The following is a 24,230-nucleotide window of genomic DNA, read 5'->3' on the forward strand; positions in this document are numbered from 1 at the left end:
GGCAGTGTTAGTCAAAATGGTGAGAAACTTAAAATAGGCAGTAGTAAAGTATAGACGATCTACATTAACTACTCATAGTTAGCGTTACATCCTAGAGAGCTCCTAGGGCGTAGCCGTACAAGACTCTCAGAAAGACAATAATTCAGAAATCCTAACGACTCGGCTACCGGCTGAGATTAAAGGCTGAAGGTATTTTTCTGACACCTCTGTGGGGACACTAAAACCCACGAAGGTCGGTCGGACTACTAACGGAGTTACCCCCGTGTTAGGTACGAGGGCAGGACCCGTTCACGCTACAGTCTCTTGACGTGAAGAATTTGACCCACTGACAATTAACCGAAGCAAAAAGACAAAGACATCTAGATACCATCTCAAAAAGCACTGCAGCAGTGACGGCCATCCAGTGCAGCTTGATCTCAAAGGCAGAGTTGAGTGAGAAGTTTCCGTGGTAATAACAGCTGCACCATTCGGTTCGGTCGCTGCGGTTGTTAACGTCCACGTCCAGAGTGACCGTCTTCTGCTCCGGGACCGTAGCAGCTGGGGGACAGACGGGAGGGAGGGAGACAGGTGGAGAGACAGGAAGACAGGAGGCAAAGGAAGCACAAGAAGGGGAGATGGATGGCATGATGGGCAGGCAGGAGGAGTGAGAGCAGGTGGTGAGCGAGGGTTACATCAAGTTGAAACAGCATGAATGTCTGCATTATCCCAGGTTTAATAAAGAGCAATTAGAACAACAAATAAGCTATGAATGCAGCCAGTGTCTAGTGAACAACTTCAGCATCACATTGTTCCAGGACACCAGAGGTCACATCACAAATTGAAAAAGCATTCATCTTGCAAAGTTGTTGCTTAAAAGAACGCAAGCGTTTCCAAATATGCCGAGGTCAAAAGTGACAAATGAAGCTTTGAGCGGTCGCATGAAGCAAGAATGGAGCTGAAGAAGAAACGCCGCTGCGACGGTGTTTCTGAGCGCGACAGGTGAGGACATTGCACACCACAGCACTACTGAACCACAGCCACTAACACCACAGCATGCACTGAAACACCAACCGATTACTGCTCCTGGATCAGCTACACACTAACCCCGCTGCATGCACTACTTGGAAGGGGCTGGGGATCACACCGAATCACTCTACAGCGAGAGGTAGGGGACTCTCGTCATGCGCTACACAATGCAGATCTACGGTCCACCCTCAGGAGAGCTGGGTCCAGTATCTCTGTCCCACCACAAGGAGATGATGTGGATGATGGGACGGTGACAAATATGATGTCATGAAATGTTATATGAGGTCACAGAAGCAGTTCTGTGGTGATAGTAGGAATCCCACCGTGTGAGTTGGAAAATGATGAATTTGTTGTAGCTAGAGTTGGAATGGTGAGTGGTGGTGATGTACATGTAGTGCTCATTATTTTTGGTTTATATAACTTTTTTGAATTTATGAATTTATTGGTGTTTATTTAGAACATTTGGACTGTAACCATTTTTTACAAACTACATTTTCTCAACAACTTACATCAGTGAACAAAGTGTCTGATCTGTGCTTGTTGCAACACAACCTTGTTTGCAGTGAACCAGGGGCCTCACTTTGTGCCTGGGAGTTACACAACAGATCACCTCCATCAGGAAAAGGTTGCTGAGGAGGCATTAAAACCTGTCTCTCTGAACCGATGCTCTGTGGCTGCAAAACTCAACGTCAACATACAAACTTCAATAAAACAGACTTTCATCTAATGGCTACATTTATATTTTTGGTCACTACCAGGAGAATAAACTATACTTCCATGGCTCACTCCTCTCTGCGTTGTTTAATCATCTGCTAAAAGCCTAATTATATTTACTGGCTAATTTTGTCATAGCCATTTGACATTGTATCTAATTAATTGTAAGTCAAGTGTAAAGGCTAACATGTACAGCTAATGTTAAAAAGAACATTTGAGACAGCCTATTTGAAATGTAAAAACTGAATCCAGTCATTTTGAATTTTCACTACGTAACATTAGCAACCGAAAACAAAGAGCCGCAGGTAGATGTGGATGAATGTTGTATGGAAGATCGAGGGCTCATTTGAGCATGCTCAGTTCGTTCCTGGATCAGGTGAAGGGTGGATATTGGGCCGGGCCAACTGTGTATTGTGTGCATTAATAATCAGCAGCAGCACTGGAACAGCCAATTAGGATTTCTGTTTGTATAGAACAGTAGTCTATACAAACAGTCAGGTCTACCTGACCAAGAGCCCTTGAACAAATGCACCCTCTGTGCTTTGTGTGATGTAAAAACTGGACCCAGACAACTCTCTGAAGTGCAGACTTGTGATCAGCATCAGACTGGATCAGGTGTGGGCTGGGTGTACCTAGCAGTGCGGCGGCCTGGCTGCGTCCTCCAAAGCTGCGGCTGAAGGAGCTGTGCCTACTTGCGTAGGAGGCCGGCCGGCTGGGCAGCCAGGGCAGGAGGAAGGCGGGGAGGTCGCAGGGTCGCCGCTCCTCCAGCACAAAGGCCACCTCGAACCACTTCCTCTGGAACAGAGCAAAGTCCTCCAGGGCTGCAGCAGACCAGCCTCCAGCCGCCGCGGAGGGAAGCTGGGAGGTCGGGCCTGCAGAAGAGAGGACTGCCAAGAATGTCACAACACACGATGGTTTGCATAGTATTAATTATAGATGTTGTGGCAAACCAGGGTGAAACAGCAAAGCCAATCTAACACAGGAGGCGGATCCCCAAGCTCAGGTTGGGGGGAGATCATATAGGGGGGCACTGAGCACATGGCATTGGTCACACCAGCAACCCATCTGTTCACCCAGCATCAAAGCAGCAGCAGTTTGAACAGAGGTTTGAGCTCACACTAAAGCGTAGTGAATCCGGTGCGTGCCAGGAAATGACGTAATCAGAGCCGTGCACCTCTGAATGTTTGTAATGGCACGCACGATCACGTGACAAGTTCACAGATAAGAGGACTATTTACATGACTGCAAATTGTATACCAGGAAGGCCATTTCGTTTTTAGATGTTTTAGAAACAGGGAGGCATATACATAGTATATATTTTGCCAGCCAAATCAAATGATAATTACAATTCCTCCATTGTGGAGGTTGGTTAATGGCTTTTGGCCGGTTACATCTATAGTCTATGGGTTACACTCGTTGACCTTTGGATTCTTCACAGTAGAGTATCAACGCCAAGAGGCTGGAAAGAAGACCACCGGTGCAGGCAAACCAAACGAATCTCCTTCACCAACCGCAAAGACTCGCCTCTCTCACTGGATAGAGGAACCCCACCGCCTTGAGAAAAGGCTAAAGGCCAAAGACCCCCGACCGGAGGATTCTTCAGTCTAAGCTGGACCCCACTCCGTTTCCCCGAATTATTTTTGGTGTGAATCTTGCCTCCAAGACCCCTGGGTTGCCACAATACATACAAGTACGAGCATATGTACCATCCTTCTCTCCCACGATCCTGTAGAAGTAGAATCCGTAGACGAAGGTGCGCATGGCATCTCCAGATGCGTGGGCCACCACACCTTCATCCAGCATCTTCTACACAAACCAAACACAGGGAAGGAAACGGTGCACAGCTCAGCAGATGCATACAAGTAGGAAAATAGAGCCCTGCGGAGTTTTCCTGTTATGATTATATGCAGAGTTATTCACCTTAAGGCACTGTGTGTATCCTTCAACTTTAACAAATAAATGGAACGTGTTTCCATTACTTTCAGCAGGCCAAAGACAGACCATCCTAGCTCCATGGGACATCTTGAGTTCATCAAAGACTCTCTAAGCACCACAGCTGCCTCTGAAGAACACATTGTGTCTTGCTTCTTTAATCCAAACACAAACCAAACTGTAAAAACCAGTTGGCGTTAGGAGCGGGAACATTTCCAGGACAGGAACAGTGACTTCCTGTCACTGCTGGTTGCCTGGCAACCTCACAGTGACAATAGGACTCCAGGACAGTTTGGTTAATAATCTAACTGTTTGCCTTTGTTTTCTCTTCCAAAAACTGGAGGATTGTTTAAAACCTGTCTGATCATCTGTTTCTTGTGCTGTTGCTGCATTCCAGCAACTAAGCCAGTGAGTACAACCTTATTGCATGTTGGCATAAGTTGTAATAAATCCTTAAACTCATTATGAAATCTTGCTCACATCGTTCCTTGTTCACATGACACTTTTCTTCAACTTAAATGGAAAGTTGGGACATACAACTCTTACCTGCATGATGTCCACAGCCATCCCCTGTGTGGCCACGCCCTCCACACTGTTGACCAGCCAATGAACGACCTCTGCGCTAATAAAGCAGTTGAGTGGAAGGCCCTTCTGCTCCGGCAGCAGCTGTACACCGGTCCTGTGATACCAGAGGACACAGATAACTATAATCCATCTTGTACAAATGCAGAGGATATAACTTTGTTCCAACCAAAGCCAAGACCCCGTTTTTCCAATTTGACACTGATTAGGAAAAGCTGAGGTGTGCATTTTTAATACATATTCCACTAGAAAGGTTCCTTCAGAAGAGTTGAATCTCACTGCCCTCTCCGGCTCCCTTACAGTCAAGATTGAGGAGAAGATTAAAAAAACAACAACTACAACTGTTTAAATGAATATAAAATGCACGTACATAACCACATACTGGTTACAGTAGCCACATGAAAGATGCTGATGGGGCAACTGGTTCAAACTGTGTCAAATCAGCAAAAGCCAGAATGTCTGAGCTGTGTAAATGATTTGTGAGCCACTGTAACTCAAAACATACCAAGACTCAAAACGCACACAACGACGACTCTTACGTGGGATGTTTGATGGCCTCCAGGATCTCCATGAGTGTTGAGGACGAGGACAGAGAAAGGGCTCCCGCTGCAGACTGCCCACTGTGGACAAGATATCACCGGTCAGGTTACTGTTCAGGCAGATGATCCAAAATTCATCATCAAGTTATTATCAGAAATTCTCATTGGTTCTCAGTTTCAGAGCGTTTAACAGTCCATTTTAAAAGAGGAAAACTTTATAATACAAACATATGGAAGATACTATTTAGCTTTGCTATGGGGTGCATTGTTGAAAGTGTCCTGTAATCCTTTGAATTAGCATTAGCATTTTTTCACAGCTGTCCCAGCAGTAGAAGAACAAAAAGGCCACCTGGTGTCTGAGGTGCTGCTGCTGGCTGCAGTCTCTCCTGCAGGCTGTGCTGCTACAGCTGCTGGCTGGACTCCTTTATCTGCAACCTCGCTGGCTTCAGCAGACAACTGCACAGTTAAAAAGTACTTCACTCAATTTGCTGTTGCATTTCAGCAAAGAGCACATTAAACAGTGTGCTCTTCATTCATGCCATGCGCGTGGTTCTATTTGTCCAGGTTGAGATATCTGACTTGGGAGATTTCAGCCGCCACACCTGGAGGCCGGAGCTGAACTGAATTCTGCTTGTGGCTGCATGGAAACATAACATTAAAAGTGTATGGTTTTCAATGGGTGGATCACAGTGGAAGGACGTGAAGTCATTGTGTCTGTTTGTTTTTTACCAAGTGCTCATATCATGTAAGGAACCTGGGCCCAGTTGTGTTACAGAACGTTAGTTACACCAGGACCATTACCATTACGATTTCTGTACTGAGGCAAAGGTATTATCAGTAGCCTACATGATTGTGTCTTTTGCTTTTTGCTGAGGAAGGTTCCTAACTGAATTGACCCAGAGGTATCAGAGTGTACGGCCATGGTTTGAGCTGATGGAACGCTTCAACCTTTCCTTTCTCATCTCCTTTAAAATACATTACACTAACCCGTCCTTTACCAAAGGAAAGGAGATAATGCTGTCCCATAATTCCTTGCGGCAGCAACATTTAAAGTGAGGCATCATTTAGACGTCAGTCTCACCTGCCGCTGCGTGGTGTAAGCGCAGTCAGACTCTCTCGAGTCCTTCACGTCTTTCCTTGATCTCACGACGTTTTCCATTTAGCCAAAAATAGTTAGGAAAACACATCGGACGGGACTATTTTCAACGTCAGCCCATATTCTATGATCCAATTTTTACTTAATTCCTATAAACTACCCAATATACTGCATACAGTGCACACTTTGTCCACAGGAAGCTCAGATTTCAACATATCTGATAGCATTAAAAGGAAAATTCACCCCAAAATCAAAAAATACATATTTGGCCTCTTACCTGTAGTGCTATTCATCAATCTAGATAGTTTTGGTGTTGCCGAGTGTCAGAGATGTCGGCCTTCTCTCCACTATAACGGGACTAAATGACTCTCTGCTTGTGGGGCTCAAAACACCCCAAAAAATACTTTTGAAGAACTCAACAGCAAAGTCTCTTTCCAGAAATCATGAGCAGGTTACTCCAAATAATCCAAATCCCTTTGTTGTGAGCAGTTTCATGTAGGAAGTATGGTGGGTGGTTATTGGAAAACTAAAGAATTAAACGTTAACTCAAGTCTCTTCTGCAACTACAGATAACACCTAATCATGAAAGGCAGTTTGTTGTCAACTCACTGCGACTTTGCATGATGTTCAGATTTTTGTCAGTGCGTCACACCTCACTGAATACGTTTTATGCCTAAATTCTTCAAGCTGTGGGGAACTGCCAACAGCTTGAATCATCACAAATGTACAGATACATGTGATCCCGGTGTGAGAGCCGACAGCGTCACTACCTACCAGCAGCTACTACAGCACTGGGGACAAAGTACAAACATCATGTGACTACCACACAGTGGTTATGCACACCATGCAGAGTGAGTTAGAGGAGCCGTGGCACACACACACACACACACACACACACACACACACACACACACACACACACACACACACACACACACACACACACACACACACACACACACACACACACACACACACACACACACACACACACAGGCCGCGTTACTGACCTGAGAGTGATAGATGTAGGAGGAGCGAGGGCTACGTATAAAATCCAAAATAAAGGCAGCGTCCTGTCAGCACACAGGAAGAACATCACCCAGGATCAAACACCCAAAAGCCAGCAACAGGAACAGAACAGAACACAGGGGACAAAGGGGACACAGGGGACACACGCAGATGGAAGGAGAGACACAAGAGCAAAAGCACCACACCAAAGCACCAGCAAAGAGGAACCATTTTATCCCAGTATTTGTTGCAGAGTAAAATACACTCAGATGCGTCTGCAAAAGCTAAGTGCCTGAAGCAGAACTATTTATTCCGATCCACACACACAGCACGGACGCTCACCTTGCGGGGGCTGTCCACATATGTGGGAGCTGTGGCAACGCTTGAGGGCTCACTGACGGCTGTTGATGGCTTCGCCTGCAGCTGCTCCTCCAGAGACCTGGCAGGAAGCAGAAAGAGTGCAGTTCAAACTGATATCCGTGGCGCCATCGCTGACAACGAGACAGCCTGCGGGTGCCAGAGGGACACTCACTTCTGGTTCTGCTCCATCTCCAGTAAAGCCGATAAAGCCGATGTGCCTTTTTTGCCCTGCGGGGGCACCGCAGGCTCTGTGGGGTACGAGGGGAGAGGACTGGTGACCTGCAGTCCTTTCATCGGTGTGCCCTTCTGCTATGTGAAAACCAGAGTGAAAGGAACACAGGAAAGTGTCCATTTCAGCATCTTCAGATACAGGAAATACAAACGTCAACAGAGCAAATGTTAAGAGACGCTTGCGGCTGGCGGTACCACGGTATTGCAATCAGCAGCTCACGTTACCAAAGCTTCACAAGTGTGTCAGACAACTACGGTTTCAAATAGCTCCTGTTGGTGTTACATTATGTTATTGGGTTGTTGTTAGTCGTGCATTTTAATGGTACTGCTGCAGGTGATCAGGATGGATATATTTTCTGTTTGGTAGTAAATACAGCTTAAAAAGTACAACAGTAGTAGAGTAGAAGTGTAAAGTAGCAAAAACAAAGTCGAGTCAGAAAATGTATAAAAGCTTAAAGACAAATGTATTCAATTCGCAAAACGATTACTACAGCACAAGTGTCTGGTGCCTTGATATTAAATGATAGCAGTGACATGGAAGTTCAAAGAGCAAACTGTAAGAGGTGTTTTCATGAAATGATGTAGAGTAGGAGAGCCTCACTCTGATGATCCGGTCGGAGCGGTGGCGACGGCGAATGCGGTTCAGGCCCTCCAGGAAACGGATGAAGCCATCCAGCAGGACCCAGTCCCCGCCGCCTCCTGCTCCCTCCCCATAAACATCCCAGTGCCCCTCCCCGTCTGCCACCCGCCGAGCTCCTCCGGCTGGCAGCAGGAGGAAGCGAGTCCTCCAGAACTTCAGAGAGTCGATCAAACTGTGGAGGCAGAAGAAAGGCGTAGGTGTCCGCTAAGGACGCTCTGACAAAGTCTTTATGAGAGAGTTAACTCACTCAAACTCTCACAACTCACAACCGTTTGTGTGTACCTGAAGTCCTCCGAGCCTGCAGAGCAGATGTACTGGTCCAGGTAGTTCCACTTGTATTCCTCCAGTCTCTCATGGCCAAACTCCACCCAGCAGGACACAAAGTGAGCGTCAGAATGTGGTGGACACAGGCTGTAGCTGTACTGGATCTGTGCCGACTCGTACGGGTACCTAAAACACACACACGTCATGATCAAACAGGAGTTCCTTTTCCTTGGCAGTATTTCTTTTGGCCTTTTCCCTTTTAATTGGACAAAGACAGTGGGCAGCTGACAGCGGATGAGGGAAGAGAGATGAGGGACGACATTCATGTGGAGAACACTTCTCTAAAACATGCGACTCAGAACTTAGGACATCACACTGGTTCTGCTTTTTTTATGTATATTCAGGAAGGTACTTCCCGCCTAATACACACAATAGCCTGTAAGCAGCTCCAGCTGAGTTAGAGCAGCTCTCCTGTTTGAGACGTTAGGTTTTTTAGAATTGGGGTTGTATGAGATATTTATCCACAGTCAGTGTATTAACGACACTAGATGGCGGTCGGCCTGCCCACAGGTTGGAGAAACAGACAGGAGTACCAGCCTGTATCAGTCCTGGTACCGATGGGGATACCTGGGCTTTGGGTATCAGCCGAGACCGAGTACTGATAAGATACCAGTGTTTAATTAATAAACTGTATACCTCACTGTGTAGAAGGGATCATTTTTATCTGTAAGGCAACATCAGGCTGCTTTACCAACCTTGCAAAAACAAAATGTAATTAATACATAGAGAGATATCATTTACTGAATTATATTATTATTAATTCAAGTGTAAACCTTTTTAATGGAGCAACAAATTGGTCAAAGTAGTAATTTAATGTATAAAGTGTATAAACATAGAACTGAATCCTTAGGATGGAGGCCTGAAGGGACGGGCTGTCGATGTTGTCGACTTTCTTACTAGATACGATTGTAGGAGCTCGTGCTGCTTCTTTCATTGGAGAAGAGTTGGCCACTCTCGGCTGGGTTTTTTTGTTTTTCAATCTAGCGTCCTCTTGGTAGTTCCTCAAGATCACCAACCCTGCCTTTAGAGCAGTGGTTCTCAAATCTTTTTCTGTCACGCCCACTTTGGAGGAAGAAAAATGTTCCTGCCCCAACAACATGGTAACAAAATGCTCCATTTGTGACTCCTCCATCTGTGCTTTTTCAAATAATAGAATAAAGAAAATTGCAATCACTTTCAAGTAAACCAGATTGCTCCATCAGACAAAAACAAATACAATGTGCAGTCACTTTGTAAGAACAATGCAAAAAAAGTTCTATCTGTGCAAAAAATAAATCATATTTGGAAATAAATAGCTTATTGTGGCTGCAATTAACCTGTTTTGCACTGAATATATTTTCAAGACAATAACAATAACGTTCAACCTGTGCAAAACCAAATGAGTGCAGATGTGTGAGCCATCAGGTTTATCAGTATCAGTGGCTGCAATGAGCCGCTTTCCACTACAAATCTTTTTTAAACAACGTAAACCTGTTTTTTAAACAACGTAAACCTGTTAACGGCGTAACGTAAACATTTACACCAAAGTACGGGCATTTCGCCATGTATTTATGAATGACTTAGTTTTATGTCCGTGTACTTTGTAATATGTGAAGTTCTCAATAGAGTTCTTGAAATAAAAAAAAATCTTAATTTCCCCCTGCGCCCCACCTGTAATACCACTGCGCCCCACAGTTTGAGAAATACTGCTTTAAAGGGTTAGTTCAGTTTCACCAAAGTCCCACGATAGCACTAACACACTGACTGATCGAGGCAGCGGTAGACCAGCAGCTCACCTGTTCTGCCAGGTAAAATTGCTGTTTTTGTAAAGGGCTGAATGATATCAAGGTAAAGCGGTGAAAATACTCTAAATATAACGTACGCTTAAAGTGATCTTGTCTGCCGGGTGTACTCACTTGGGCAGGTAGCGAGTGACGGTGATGATCTTGTCTTTGAGGCAAACCTTATGGAAGGTCCGGCCCATACTGAGCCAGTAAACCGTCTCCTCCTCCTCAGCTCGACGCAGAGAGACCAAGCCTGAAACCCCAAGAAGACAAGAGGACACATTCAGTCACCGTGGGTCTGTTGATGTTTTCTAACATGTCATTTAAAAGCTGCTGAAAGGCATTGTGGGAAATAACTACCACAAGACGCAGTTTGAGAATCAGGGGCTACAACCATGAATAATCAGATATCAGTCATACTTAATAATCAAACTAACTGAGAAATAATGTATGATTACAATTTGATGTTAAAATACAGTGGACAATGACAACATCTCAAGGATTATATTTAGAAACAAAACAAATGATATGAAACATGAATTTACCTCTCGAGTAAAGAGGACTGCTGCCAAGTGGTGTAGCCACAGTGGGCTGTGGTTTCCTGTTGTTGGTTTGGACCATGATCTGGTAGCCCTGCATTAACCTCTGACAGATGAACTCCTCAAACACCTGGGACGCACTCATCACTGAGGCTTCGTCTTCCCGCCTGAGAGACAGATGAGCACATAGTCTGATCCTCAGATTCACTCAATGCTGCTCAGGTCATTTTATACTCAAAGGAATTTGTGATATGAAATGTTTGATTGGATTCACAGGACTTCATTTCATATATATATATATTATATATACAGGACTGTCTCAGAAAATTAGAATATTGTGATAAAGTTCTTTATTTTGTGTAATGCAATTAAAAAAACAAAAATGTCATGCATTCTGGATTCATTACAAATCAACTGAAATATTGCAAGCCTTTTATTCCTTTAATATTGCTGATTATGGCTTACAGCTTAAGAAAACTCAAATATCCTATCTCTAAATATTAGAATATCATGAAAAAGTATACTAGTAGGGTATTCAACTAATCACTTGAATCGTCTAATTACCTCGAAACACCTGCAAGGGTTTCCTGAGCCTTGAAAAACACTCAGCTTGGTTCAGTAAACTAAATCACACGTATGGGGATTATCACAATATTCTAATTTTCTGAGACAGTCCAGTATATATATATATATATATATATATATAGGCAGAAATGGAATATAATTTCGTGAAGGGGCATATTGTTGTGCCTGAAGTCTTCTATTGTTGAGTGTCCCAACATTTTGATCGTTTTTTTTTTCTTCTCTAATCAAGACTATTATACTTTGTTCAGTCATTTCAGTAACAAAATCAACCATAAACTGTAATAGTGAGGGGGACATGTCTCCCAGATCCTTAGTGTAAATGACGCTCTCGGGCATGTGAATTTATGGACAGCTGTTGAGTGCCTTAGCCGGTTCTGTCTTAGCGAGCACTAAGTGACCGACTACAGACAGTTCTACTCTGAAGACAGGAAGTTGCCCACCTCTCCAGGTCGCTGTGCGGCAGCAGGTCGTAGCAGCCTTCCGTGTAGTCGTTCTGTAGCGCCTGGCGGTCGGGGAAGTAGTCGGTGGTGAGGGGCAGGCAGGCCGGGGTGGTCAGAGACTTCCAGTCCACACCCACTGTGCAGCAGAAGCTGGGCACTGTGGGGGGCGCAGACAGCAGCAGGGCTTCAGGAGCACCCACACCATACACACACACACACACACACACACAGACAAAAAAAATCCCCACAACAAAGACAAATGCATGTACCCAGAGTGGAGAGGTACATGTGTGTGGGGGGGGATACACAGAGGAAGGGGAAGCACAGAGGGATGATAGGAAAAGAGAGGAAGGGAGAGGATGAAGACATGAAGATGGAAAAGAAGGAGTGAAAATGACGATACAAACAAACAGACAAAAAGAAAGTAGAAGAGAGGGGAAGAAAAAACAGAACGTGTTACTTTTACTGGCCTTGTCGCCCCCTGCTGGTGATTCCCGAGGGCTGTGGTTGTAGAGCAGTGATCAGACATGCAGATTGTGGCCCTGTGACAGTCTGTGATCGCCATCACTCACAAGGAAGAAGTGAAAAATGTGCCCTGAGCTCAGCAAAGGTGTGAACTGTGACTGTGAGTGAATTTAAGCAGAGAAATCACAACGTGCAAACATACATAGAGAGTGCAAACTCTTAAATACTGTGTGCGAGAGACTTGTTTTGATAGATGCACCAATTTACAGTCAATCAAGAGAAATATACTTTGCATACCGCCATGCAGGAATGAGATATACACGGCTTTTTGAGTGCAAACAGGTCATGGTGAAGGAAAATGATGGCAGGGCTAATTAATCGGAGGAATTTAATATTTCATCATGAGAATTAAGATCAACAGAAGGCCCAGAGAAATAGAAAGAAAAGAGTGGGACAGAGACAGTGAGGATACAGAGGGAGGAGGAGGGGTAACCCCAAAACCACATGACCTGTAAGAGTCCTTTATACCTGCGACCCCTGGAGACAGACGCCCAGAGAAACCTGCCTGCCAAAGCTGAATAAGCCCTCACAGGTCAAAGACACCTCTGAAGGTTTATTGGCATTATAAAGTTTGGTGATTTAGACCATCAACCCGATCCTGAGGTATGGCTGCATGACAATGTTTGACGACTTAGCGATTGACACGTTTTTTTCGTTTTTATGGGGGAAAGATGGACTCACTTGGATCGGCACCACTGACGGAAAAGTCTTGAAATGTGGAGCCGCGGTTGGTGAGAGTTCCTGTACAGACATTACAGTATCTTAATGTATTAAGATGTATTGTTGAAACCCAAAGATATTTCATTTACTATCATGTATGACAAAGGAAAGCAGCAAATCCTCATGTTTGAGAAGATGGAACCTGAACATTTCTGGCCTTTTTGCTTGAGAAATGACTGAAACAATTGATCTTCAATACTTCATTGGAAAAGCGACTAAGACGCTGACGCAACAAGGGTTAAAATACTCAGTATGTTTCAGGAGAACAGGGTTTTTGAGTAGACTTATCACCACTGTTGTTGCTCCCTGGACTTCCTGTCAGCTCTTCCATCCCTCCTCCAACGTAAAGGCCGTTCTCTCCTGCATGCCTAGAGGCCGTTCGCCTGAAACAAAGAGATAAATAACGAGCATTCATCTCATCGTCTGTGCTTCAAAGATGCATTTCTTTACAAGGAAAACTTGTGTTTCGTGGTAGGTGTCTAACCTTCCAGTGGCCTCATGATAGGCCAGCTCCAGCAGCTCAGCGGAGGTGTGGGCGGGATCTCTCTGCTGGCTGCCCTGCAGTTCGGCCATGTTCTGTCTGGTCTGGTGATGGATCTGGATTGCTTCTCCAGAAGGACCTGAAGAACAACAGTGCACCTACAGTCTGATGCTCGGATAACCGCCAGCATTGCAGCGTTGATTTGATTCACAGATTCACATTAGCTTTTGATCGTTCTCGTGTGGCGGTGTTAAGTTGTGATGGTGGCACTCAAGAGATCGGGTCTGTCAAGTCTGAAGACTTGGAAAAATCTGCAATTTGCTGAAACGTCAAAACACATTCTCACTAACGTACAAATGTAGGAATCTAAATGCTGTACAAAACTACAATATAATATAGTGATATAGTACTTTTTCGAGAGATTCAATTAAGAAATAATATGAAGTAGATCGAACACTTCGATATTAATTAGGAATTAGAACTGTGATATTCGTATTCCAGTATGCATGCGAGCATTGTTTTAAGACACTTTAAAAATTGTGAACCCTTCCTTTCATGACCTTGAAAACACAAAACTAAGACATATCTCAATATTACAATAACTAAATCCCAGAAATCAATTCTAATTTTACTCACTTATATCTAAAACACAAATACTATACTTCGTCAGTTTATTTGGTTTATCTAGTTCAAACAAATGTATTCTAATAAAGCTGTCCTGCACTATATTGTACTTTCTAGATGACCGAATAATGTTACAATGTTTAGGTTTTTGTTGACATTGTTTGAGGGAGGTGTGGATAAAATATATACGATTGCTTTGGAGGCTGCAGTTTGTGGTGCCGCTGAACTTTACCCACTTATATCAATGAGTATAAGTTAAACACCACCTAGTTCAACGCCATAAACTACATCATCCAAAGTGATCATAAATACACGAATACCAACTCACACATTTAATAGGTTCACCAAATTACAAAAAAAAGCTGTGTGTCCCCTCACCGACAGGGAAGGTGTGCATCCACCGCCGCCGGTTGGAGGTGAGCTTCATGGGCATTCTGGACGGGGTGAAGGGATTTATGAGGGCTCTCTGAGGGGTGTAACCTCCTGGCCGGATGTGCAAAGTGGACTCAGCGCTTCCCACTGTGAACCTGCCCGGGGCACTGGAGTCCCGCTGAGAGTCCATCATCTTCTCCAACAACTCTGAACAACAGAAAAACAAAATAAGACAAGACGAATGGAATGGAGGAGGAGAAAGTGTTAGCATTTTCTTTAAAAGCCACAAGAATCCTTTGACAAAAACTATATTTTATATTCACAGAATAATACAGACAAACTAACCAACCGAGGCAGCAGCAGACTCATGTGTTCTGCGAGGTAAAATTCCTGTTTTTGTCAAAGGAGTCTAGTGGCTTCGAAGAAAGCATAGAAAATTGGAAATGGCTGTCTGAAGGCAAGATAAAGAGGCGAAGACATTCTAAATATAGCGTACACTTAACCTGACATCGATTTTCTAGCTGGCTAAAATACGTTTTGCTGCTGCCCCCGTCCACAGCAGAACATTGCTTTTCTCCAATGCTGGCACTCCCGTCTATTTCTACAAACTGGGGCGAGCCGACTGACTGTGGATAAGTACCTCATTCAACCACACTTCTATCCCTTTAAGATCTGGAGGAGGTACCTCTGGTGCTGGTGTATCCGAGGGAGCTGCTGACTTCATACTGGGCGGGAGGCATGCGGGGTATGAGCAGCATGTTGGACACGGGGCCCAGACTATCATCAGAGGCCAGGCTGCCTCCAGAGCGAACGGGAGGGGACACGCCTATGCCTGCACTGACGTCCACCGAGCCCCAGCTCTTCCTCACACTCGTCTCTTTGTCTCGACCCATCCTGAAAAAGACACACAGTCAATAGTCAAGTCAAGTAACGTTGAGTTGTATCTCGCCAAATCACAACAGCAGGTCTAGACCGTACTCGTTCATTTACGGTGACCCCCAACATTCTCCCACAAGCAAGCACTTTGGTGCGACGGCAGCAAGGAAAAACTCCCCTTTAACAGGAAGAAACCTCGGGCAGGACCAGGCTCCCGGTGGGGGCCCATGGGCCTTAACAGGTTCAACGGGGAGGAAGGTCCACAAGGTCTACTAGAAAGGATAGCTCTGTCCTCCGTGTTTAATGGAGTATAGTTTTTCCTCATCTACGTGTGAGCTACAGATACATTTAAAGTAAGCATGCAAGATTTTGAACAGGATTAAGGATTATTTGAGCCCTTACTGTACTTGTCCTGGCCCTGAATCTTTAACTTTTTGCTGCTTTGTTTTTCTAAGTATGCTATTAGTGTTTTTATGTGGTGCTTGTGTGAAACATTTAAGCTAGGAACCCAATAGAAATGACATTCAAATGCTCAATAGAATTATTCTGGACACAAACTGTTCATGCCCCTTCCATCTGGCAGGAGGCTGAGGTCCATCAGGACCAAGACCTCACGCCACATGAACAGCTTCTTCCCGTCGGCAGCCGGGCTCATTAACAGAGCCCGGGACCCCCACTGACTCGGTCATCCCCAGGACAATATACCGGTCACTCCCCTGCATCCCTTCTATTACACACGACATTATTTTATATGTTTCTACTTTGCACTGTGTTGATTGTTGTTGATTGTTAAATGTTATGCACCTCCCGTCACGTCAAATTCCTCGTATGTTCAACATACCATGGCAATAAACGGTTCTGATTCTGATTAAATAGAGGATAAAAACATTTTTCAAGTAGTTTAGTTCAATTCATTTCATTTTTGTATAGCCCAAAATCACAAATTTGCCTCAGAGGGCTTTACAATCTGTACACATGCGACATCCTCTGTCTCAGGACCCTCACATCAGAACAGGAAAAACTCCCCCAAAAAACCTTTAACGGGGAGGAAAGGGGGAGAGACCTGAGGGAGAGCAACAGAGGAGGATCCTCTATCAGGACGGACAGAAGTGTGATAGATGTCATGTGTACAGAATGTAGTGTTGTGCAAGCAGTTAGCTACCTGAAGTTGGTGCTCCTCTGAATCAATGAAGGACCAGGCAGTCTGAACACCTGAGCATCGTAGGCGTCGTAGTCCACTTGAATAGGCAGGCTGTTTTCAGAGTCCTTTGGCGCACAGAGAGCTGGAAGAGGATTAGGATTTATTAGGATTCATCCTCTGGGCTCCATAAATATCTGGACCATATTTTCATTCCAAATGTTGTGAAGACATTTCACGAAAATCCAAGAATATCACACAATAACAAAAGCAAACGAACAAGGCAGCAGTAGACCAGCAACTCCTGTGTTCTACGGGGCAAAATGACTGTTTTTGTCGAGTCTTGTGGCTTTGAAGAGAGCATAGATGAAAATACAAAATCCAGCTGGAAATGGATGTCTGACAGCAAGGTAAAGGTGAAAATATTCTAAATAAAGCATACACGTAAATTGATTTTTTAAATTCCTTTAGATCTCTTAAATTTGTTTTGCTGCTGCCCCCCCGCTCACAGCTGAACATTGCTTTGCTCCCGTGCTGGTACACCGGTCTGTTTTTTCACGCTGGGGGTGTGCCGACTTCCTGCTGCTGCTGTCGGTGATATCTTTGGCATATTTCATGGCAATCCTTACAAATGTTGTAAAGCCATTCCACTAAAATCCAACGCTTACATTCATTTATGTCTGTGCAAAGTCTTATTCAATCCAGTGGTTGCTGTAGTCTAGACCAAAGTGGTCAAACGACTGACTGATAAACCGAAATTGCCGTCCATAGCATGCTTAAACATAAAGTCATTGTCGAATTCATGATTCAAGAAATTAGAAAGAGCTCTGATAGAGCTTGCAGGTACTCAATGCCATTCACAATCTTGCTACTACTGTTTACTTCCGTTGCATTGTACAACACCCTCCGTTGATGAGGGCATCCTTGATTACAATGGTTCTGGTCAAAACTGGTAGAAACGCGGGCTGGTTCTCTAGATATCACAAAGGTTCCAAAAGTCCTGAACGGAACCTCGTCAAGAACCAAAGCTAATTTGGTGGAAAAGGGGTGAGAGAGATAAAAGGGTCACAACTTACTGTGTTCCTTGCTGCTCTTGAATTTCTCAGCATGAAGCTAGAAGAAAAGTCATTGTAACGAGATGTTTAAACGAACAAAAGAATTCCTTTTCAATTTTAAGTCAAACAGTAGAGCTACAGTAAAAATGTGAATGTACCTTGCGGCCAGCCAGTTTGATTCGAGGGGTGAAGGAACTGCAAGAGTTCTGACTTTTGGAGGTGTAGAAGCTGCAGGCGTGAAAGACAAAGAAGCAAGCAAGATACGAAATCCATCAATTTCACCGTTGCAGAACAATGTCATTGTATTTATCATTCTTGTTGTTATCTCTGCCAGCAGAATCATGTGATCGGTCGTGTGTGTGTGTGTGTGTTGTTACAGAACACACCTGGCAGAGATCTGCCTTCTACTGAGTGCAACATTCCAGTTTTACCTGTGGTTGATCCAGTGAGGAAGGTTATAGTCGTCTCCCACACGAGAGTCTCCAGGTGTCACCCTGTTGTGCAGCTACAGAGAGTAATGACCATCAGAAACCAGGTATATGGTCCTAGTGCACCCAAAGAGACTCACACTCTGAATGTGTTACCTTGAATAAGGGTACTGCGTGCAATGGCTGCTCCCCCATGCACACCAAGTCTACCCCAATACCTAAAGAGAGAAACAATATGTGTCAACACACCAACATTGTTCACTTCATCCAATGAACCTTTCATTCTCGATCAAACAGATCTGGTCAGTTTGAAGTTCCATTGTCACACTGACCGTTGTCGATCATACGCTGTTTGGTGAGAATCATAAGCAGACGGTCGACTTCAAACACTCCCACCCCGGGCGTGATGACCACTGACATCTGGCCGGTGCGGTCAAAGTTACGGTTGATGTAGTGCTTGTCAAACACTGTGGGAGACAAAGTGATTGACAGCTTCTCTTCTTGTGTTTTTTTAGTTAGTGACCTGCGAAAGACTAACTTTTGATATGATATGAAGGGACAGGTTGACAATTTCACAAGCCAATATGTTCCAACGTGTTTTCACTGCATAATCCCTCTGAGACCAACCATCCACTGCAGATCAACAAGGAAGCACTGACTGGGCAAAGAACCAGGTGGAACATTCAGGGTTCCAACTTTTTTTCTCAAGGACTTTTACAGGACATTTTCAGTGACAATCTACTAACACGAACACTAATGTGTTCCCTGCAATGGAAGCCTGATTTAAAAGAAGTGCAGTCTCTAGCACAATGCTAGCGAGGTAAGTACCGTTAGCCAGTATTTAATGTCTGGACCACGGCTTCCCATTCATCATCATCATCCAACTCCACAACATAACCTAAACACTGTGGTCCATAAACGTTAATATGATCTTAAACATAACTTAACCCTTTCAGATGGTAATGTTATCCGTTTTGGGGAGCTCTGATAGCAGGCAAAATAGGAGAATGTTGAAAGAATTTATCAGGACAAAAACAGATTTTACAGGTCATTCTACTTTTCCCTCATTTCCATGTGTTTTCAATGACAACAAATCCTACATTTATTTAAGTACCTAAATAAACCTGCTTCTACTTACCATTGAAGGAAAGGTTAATGGCCTCCAGGTAGTTTCCTTGAGCAGCAGTTGAGTTGTAACCAATTGGAAAACCATCTGGCATAAATAAACACCAAGACACAACAGGCAAGATTTGAATTTACAAAACACACCTGACCAAGAGATCTATTCATCAGCCAAACACTCTGGACTCCTTCACTACCTGCTTCTTTCAGCCGCACCAGGACAGGATACTGAATGAAGAGCTTCTTGATAGTGACCAGTAATGATGTCCACTCATCCCGTCTCTCATTCTGAGCCACAACCCTGATCACAAAACAGTTAAAAGGGATCGTTTGGATATTCAGAGGCAGGGTTCTATGAGGTAGTGTTGTACCTACAGTAGATGGCGGGTGGCACGGTTTTAAAGGGCTAGTTTGGAAAAACGTCCACAGCAGTATATTACTTTGCCTCCGTGCTGGTACTCCTGTCTGTTTCTATAGACTGAGGGCAAGCCGACCGTCATCTACTGTAGGTAAGTACCGTCAAAAGACCGCTGTCCTCCAGACACTAATTCAGATTAACCATCGGTTAGATATCAAATTAAAAAGCTATAGTTACCGGTAAAAGTCTTCATAAAAACGTCCCTCGTGATCCTGTCTGATGCAGCCTCTCAGAATCTCAGGAAATTCCTCTGAGGAAAATGATTTTTTGGATTAATGATAAATGTATCAATTTGCATCACAACTCACTGGAAACATAGGAAAACAGACTCACCAATAGTTTTGGCGTTGTAGAATGTACGGGAGAAAAGTACAACTGTCACCTCATGACTGCAGTTCTTCTCCTGTTTTAACATTAAAAACACGGCTTTTGTTTTATATCTTTTACAACAAAATCCACCCCCCCCCCCAAAAAATAAAATCACAAACCTTCCACTTGGTGAAAAGGTCAGACAGGAAACAATTTACAGCCTTCTCAAAGTAGAGATCACCTGAGAGCAAAACATTCACATTAGACATTCTCAAGAGAGGAAACACAAACAAATCAGAGAGGTCCAACCCACCATAGATGTCAAAGTCCCACATCTCACAGCTCATCTGGATAAAGATGTACACCATTGCAGATGTGGATCTGAACACCACCTGTGTCACAAGGTCACAAGAAACGAATGATGAATAAATACTAGAGTGACCATTTGATAGCAACCTTTAAAAGCCAAAGGGAGTCAGGTCCACATGCTCATGGGAAAAGTTCACATATGATCCTTGAATATCGGTAATATAGGTACTTGTGGTAAAAAGGAGGTATGCAGTTCAAACTCACATGATGTGATGAATGCAGCATAAGTTGTGCTGCACTACACTATATGGACAAAAAAGAGAAGTAATGCTTGTCCGGATTATTATGTGTCATTGTATTTCAAGTTGTGGTTATAATTAGGGATGCAGCGATACTGAGCCTGAAAGTGGGGTTGAACTATATACACGATACTATATATACTATATACATTCATTAGTGGACTATCAGGTTCAAGTTTTGCTTCATTTGTTGCTGCTTTGAAACGTTTACACTTGACATGTAATTCCTGTTCATTTGAACGTTTAAAGTCCGTGCTACGCTCACACTGGAAGCCTTAGTGCTCAATTCAGATTTTTTGTTCAGATTCAATTTTTTTCCTTGGCTGTTCACATTATTGTTTTTAAAATGTGGCCAATATCAGATTCCTGAACTGACCCGGTTCAGACTTCTTGTTGCATAGAATCAGACCTGTATCTGATTCAGGAGCACATATAGAAGTGGCCCATGCACAAAACAAACCTGATTCAGGCCTTCAGTCTGAATGTAGCCTAGTAACAATACAATTCTGTGGTCAACTTTTAACAATAGCATTGTTGCATGAAAAACTTAAATTACATGTGTTGCTGCACTGTTGGTTCATTTCAGCATCTGCTTCCAACACTGCTCTTACCCTGGTTTCTTCACTGATGTACCCACAGGTCACTTTCTCTCCCTTCACCCAGAGTTCACTGGCCTGGGCTCTGGAGAATGAAAAAAAAAGACATTATGAGGATGCATAAAGCAAACGACAGCTGACATTTAAACAACGTCCTCATCTATGGAAATGTACACTTTCTTTTCTAAGTTCCAGCAGCACAACTGGGCCCTTTGTGTGCTTTTTTTTAACCTTTCCACATAACGTATGTTGCTGCGCAGTCATAGAAAAATGTGCGTACATGTTGATTTATTCCACATTCAAGTCATTCTAAATGTATTTCTGCAAATGGAGTGTAGAGAACAGAATGTATGCTTAGTACCTGATTCCTGCAAACTCCACTTTCTGCGTCACATAAGCACATGTGCTCACCTGGAATAAAGATTGGAGCAGTTGAATCCTCAACAACTGTATTGTTACACATTACACGCAGACACATAAACCTCCACATATCCTACCAGACTCTTCTTTAGTCTCCACATGTCTCCTCTGCCGATGTACTGGTCCTTGAACGTCAGCTCCACCAGGTCCAGAGTTACATCCTGCAAGGAAAAATGAAGCTATGAGAGATTCTGTTCAACTGGCAAATAGTGAAGACGTCAAAAGGGTCACAGCGAACATACCTTTGGGTCGACAATGGTAACAATGACATCCTGGTAGGCACGCAGCTTGAAGGCTTGTGCTACAGTCTGGTCCACACTGATTGTCTCTAGATAAGAACAAACTATCCATCGTGAGTAGTGAACAGGCAAGGCAACCATCACAAAGCTTTGCATTAAGTAGTGAAAGGACTTCATATAGTAGCAGAACGTTTGCAATCAATGGATATTTGTCCATTGAGCTGTATATTATAAGAGAAGGACTAATGATCATTATTGACTAATCTGCAAATTATATTCTCAATTCATCAATTAAGTTTTGGTCAATAAAATCAGAGAAGATAATGAAAAATGCCCATTACGGTTCCCTTAAGCCTGAAGTGAGGTCTTCAGATTGCTTGTACCCCCCCCCCCATCTGAGTATCTCCACCCACAGCTTGAGAATTACCTTTCCACAAGTGAATCATATTTTTCTCGCAAGCCAATCAGAGCAGACTAAGCTATTTTTGGGAGGGGGACTTAAAGAGACCAACAGAGTGAATACAGGTATATTCAGACAGACAGTATGAGGGAAATATTGTGTTTTTTGAACATTTAAGCATGTAAACATGTTCTAGTAGAAACCCAAAATACAAGTATGAACCGGAAAATGAGCAGAAAATGAGCACAGTATGTATATATATGTATATATATCTCCTTTAATCGCCAATCAAGTCGCTTCATTCTCTGCAATCTCAGAACCCACGGGCTGTCAACAGGGAAGCTTCTGGGGACTAGAGTCTATTTCAGGGCTTCCAGTGTAGCCGGTGCATATCCAGGCCAAGCCTTCCTCTTCCATGTGCTGCTCGCTGTTTACAGGCGGATTAGCAACTGGAGATGAAGTTGGGGCATGATGTGTACAGCCGGATTGTTTCACAAGTAGCCAGTGTACAAGCTAATAAAAAGCTGAATGGTCATCAGACGATAGCCGGTGGGTTCAGAGTTCACATTGGGCCAATGCTTTCTTCCTCTTTTGCTCTCCACACCGGCTGTTTGCCTGTATTTAACTAAAGCCTGCTCGAACGTGATCGGTCAATACAACTTTGACTAAAAATGTAAACCGGATGCTTCCGATACCTAAACCGTGTCCCGTTGCCTGTTTATAGAGATAACATTTTCTGTACTACGTTTACGGTTTCAGCTCTATACTCTATTGTTGTTATATTAATTCTTAATGTTTGAATGAAGTCATTATTATTAGATTAATTATAACTATCCTAATTGAATTCTTGAACTATAGCTAACATCATGAATTTACCTTTCTGAAGGTCCTCTTTCAGGCTCTTGACCTGCAGCAGGAGAGGACTGGGGGTTCCACAGAGACAGAGGTTACAGGCTCAGCAGTGACAACATGTGATGAACAGAAAGCTCAGAAGCTCACCTGTATTCATCGGTGGGGTGTGCGATCTCGATTATATCCCTCAGACTGACTTGAGGGAAAACCTTTGGGTTGACAACCAACTCATCATCTGCTCCAAGGACAAGTTCATTTGTAAGACAATCTCATTGAAATGAACGCGTTCATAAGAGAAATATTAATGTGCATGAATTCCAAGATATTGCTCACCACTTCCACCAAAACCTTTCTTGTGCAGCACGAGCTTGTATGACTTATTGGTCTTCATCGTGAACCAGCTGCGGATTCACATCAGTCGTTAATGTGGGACTTCTCAAAAGTGGCAAACTTCCACGTGTTCTCTATTATCGTGGTGCCATTCCTACACTCCACGTGATTCATTTAATACACTAGTCTTCTACACAGCGGTGGAGGTCACTTTGGATGTTTAAGTAGAAAGTAGTGAGCTAGGCTAACTAATCCGAAAGTTACATTTTGACTGAAAGTATATAGTTGTGAAACTGAAGTAACGTTCCTTAAAGCTTTACTGTTGAGCCAAACTAATAACGAATCTCTATCACACAGACAAGAGCTATAACGCTTTACTTATTACAGACGTAATACTAAATAATAGATGAGTAGGAACAGGTGAACATAGAATAAATACAGCAGTACCTTAGCAGTCTGTCCTCAACAACTCAAGCTCCTAGCAGCTCTCGCTGTCATGGGATGTTGACGTAACGCTAGCCTCGCATGTGTCCAATTTGGGGACAATTTACAGCTACTGGACTAAATTAACTAACACCAGACCCAACGGTTCAATAACTACTTGCAATGAAAATACATCCATATAGTTGAAAAAAGCTCGAGCCACCGTTTAGTGGAGGAAATAGAAAGCGGTTTGCTAGCCAGCGTTAACTAACCTAGCTCACACCGGCCCCGTACTTCCGCCAAAACACGGACATGTGTGATGTGATTGGTTGGAGGTGGGTCAGAGAGTATTTGCGAAGTAAGAGGCTTCACTCCTCTTATTTCTGTCTTCACTTATTTTGAAAGACTAAATATTAAAACAAATGTTTTATTTCTTTTTTATCCAGAATACCTACGAATTCCCCGAAATGCCACACACTTTATTTAAATTGTATATATGTACTTGAATTCCTGGTCATACTTCAATTGCGATCAAG

The 24,230-nt window shown here is 43.6% G+C and overlaps 1 protein-coding gene across 9 annotated transcripts in view; it reads right to left on the reverse strand.

Moving 5' to 3' along the window:
• The window catches only part of depdc5 (DEP domain containing 5, GATOR1 subcomplex subunit), a 30,310-nt gene extending 6,332 nt beyond the window's left edge, over positions 1 to 23,978 (reverse strand). For 2 of the 9 annotated variants that reach the window (XM_079173993.1, XM_079174000.1), the window contains exons 1-38: positions 23,719 to 23,978; positions 23,275 to 23,342; positions 23,089 to 23,176; positions 22,966 to 23,012; positions 21,693 to 21,778; positions 21,528 to 21,611; positions 21,392 to 21,441; positions 21,046 to 21,115; positions 20,140 to 20,218; positions 20,006 to 20,067; positions 19,851 to 19,920; positions 19,695 to 19,767; positions 19,297 to 19,400; positions 19,116 to 19,190; positions 18,310 to 18,444; positions 18,134 to 18,195; positions 17,981 to 18,054; positions 17,708 to 17,777; positions 17,571 to 17,607; positions 16,519 to 16,639; positions 15,166 to 15,374; positions 14,487 to 14,687; positions 13,488 to 13,623; positions 13,295 to 13,386; positions 12,965 to 13,024; positions 11,759 to 11,942; positions 10,740 to 10,900; positions 10,327 to 10,447; positions 8,390 to 8,557; positions 8,069 to 8,279; positions 7,409 to 7,545; positions 7,219 to 7,315; positions 5,122 to 5,228; positions 4,773 to 4,853; positions 4,198 to 4,330; positions 3,426 to 3,525; positions 2,352 to 2,606; positions 368 to 537 (exon numbers count right to left, since the gene is read on the reverse strand). In XM_079173993.1, the coding sequence (XP_079030119.1) occupies positions 368 to 537; positions 2,352 to 2,606; positions 3,426 to 3,525; positions 4,198 to 4,330; positions 4,773 to 4,853; positions 5,122 to 5,228; positions 7,219 to 7,315; positions 7,409 to 7,545; positions 8,069 to 8,279; positions 8,390 to 8,557; positions 10,327 to 10,447; positions 10,740 to 10,900; positions 11,759 to 11,942; positions 12,965 to 13,024; positions 13,295 to 13,386; positions 13,488 to 13,623; positions 14,487 to 14,687; positions 15,166 to 15,374; positions 16,519 to 16,639; positions 17,571 to 17,607; positions 17,708 to 17,777; positions 17,981 to 18,054; positions 18,134 to 18,195; positions 18,310 to 18,444; positions 19,116 to 19,190; positions 19,297 to 19,400; positions 19,695 to 19,767; positions 19,851 to 19,920; positions 20,006 to 20,067; positions 20,140 to 20,218; positions 21,046 to 21,115; positions 21,392 to 21,441; positions 21,528 to 21,611; positions 21,693 to 21,778; positions 22,966 to 23,012; positions 23,089 to 23,176; positions 23,275 to 23,332 (4,068 nt within the window). In that variant the 5' untranslated portion in view covers positions 23,333 to 23,342; positions 23,719 to 23,978. Of the gene's footprint in view, positions 1 to 367; positions 538 to 2,351; positions 2,607 to 3,425; positions 3,526 to 4,197; positions 4,331 to 4,772; positions 4,854 to 5,121; positions 5,229 to 7,218; positions 7,316 to 7,408; positions 7,546 to 8,068; positions 8,280 to 8,389; positions 8,558 to 10,326; positions 10,448 to 10,739; positions 10,901 to 11,758; positions 11,943 to 12,964; positions 13,025 to 13,294; positions 13,387 to 13,487; positions 13,624 to 14,486; positions 14,688 to 15,165; positions 15,375 to 16,518; positions 16,640 to 17,570; positions 17,608 to 17,707; positions 17,778 to 17,980; positions 18,055 to 18,133; positions 18,196 to 18,309; positions 18,445 to 19,115; positions 19,191 to 19,296; positions 19,401 to 19,694; positions 19,768 to 19,850; positions 19,921 to 20,005; positions 20,068 to 20,139; positions 20,219 to 21,045; positions 21,116 to 21,391; positions 21,442 to 21,527; positions 21,612 to 21,692; positions 21,779 to 22,965; positions 23,013 to 23,088; positions 23,177 to 23,274; positions 23,343 to 23,718 lie in introns of those variants that run through there. The other 7 variants (XM_079173996.1, XM_079174001.1, XM_079173994.1 and 4 more) reach the window with 7 other exon arrangements.
• Between the last annotated feature and the right edge of the window lie 252 nt (positions 23,979 to 24,230).

Source organism: Pholis gunnellus, assembly GCF_910591455.1.
Source record: "Pholis gunnellus genome assembly, chromosome: 14".
Lineage (NCBI taxonomy): Eukaryota > Metazoa > Chordata > Actinopteri > Perciformes > Pholidae > Pholis > Pholis gunnellus.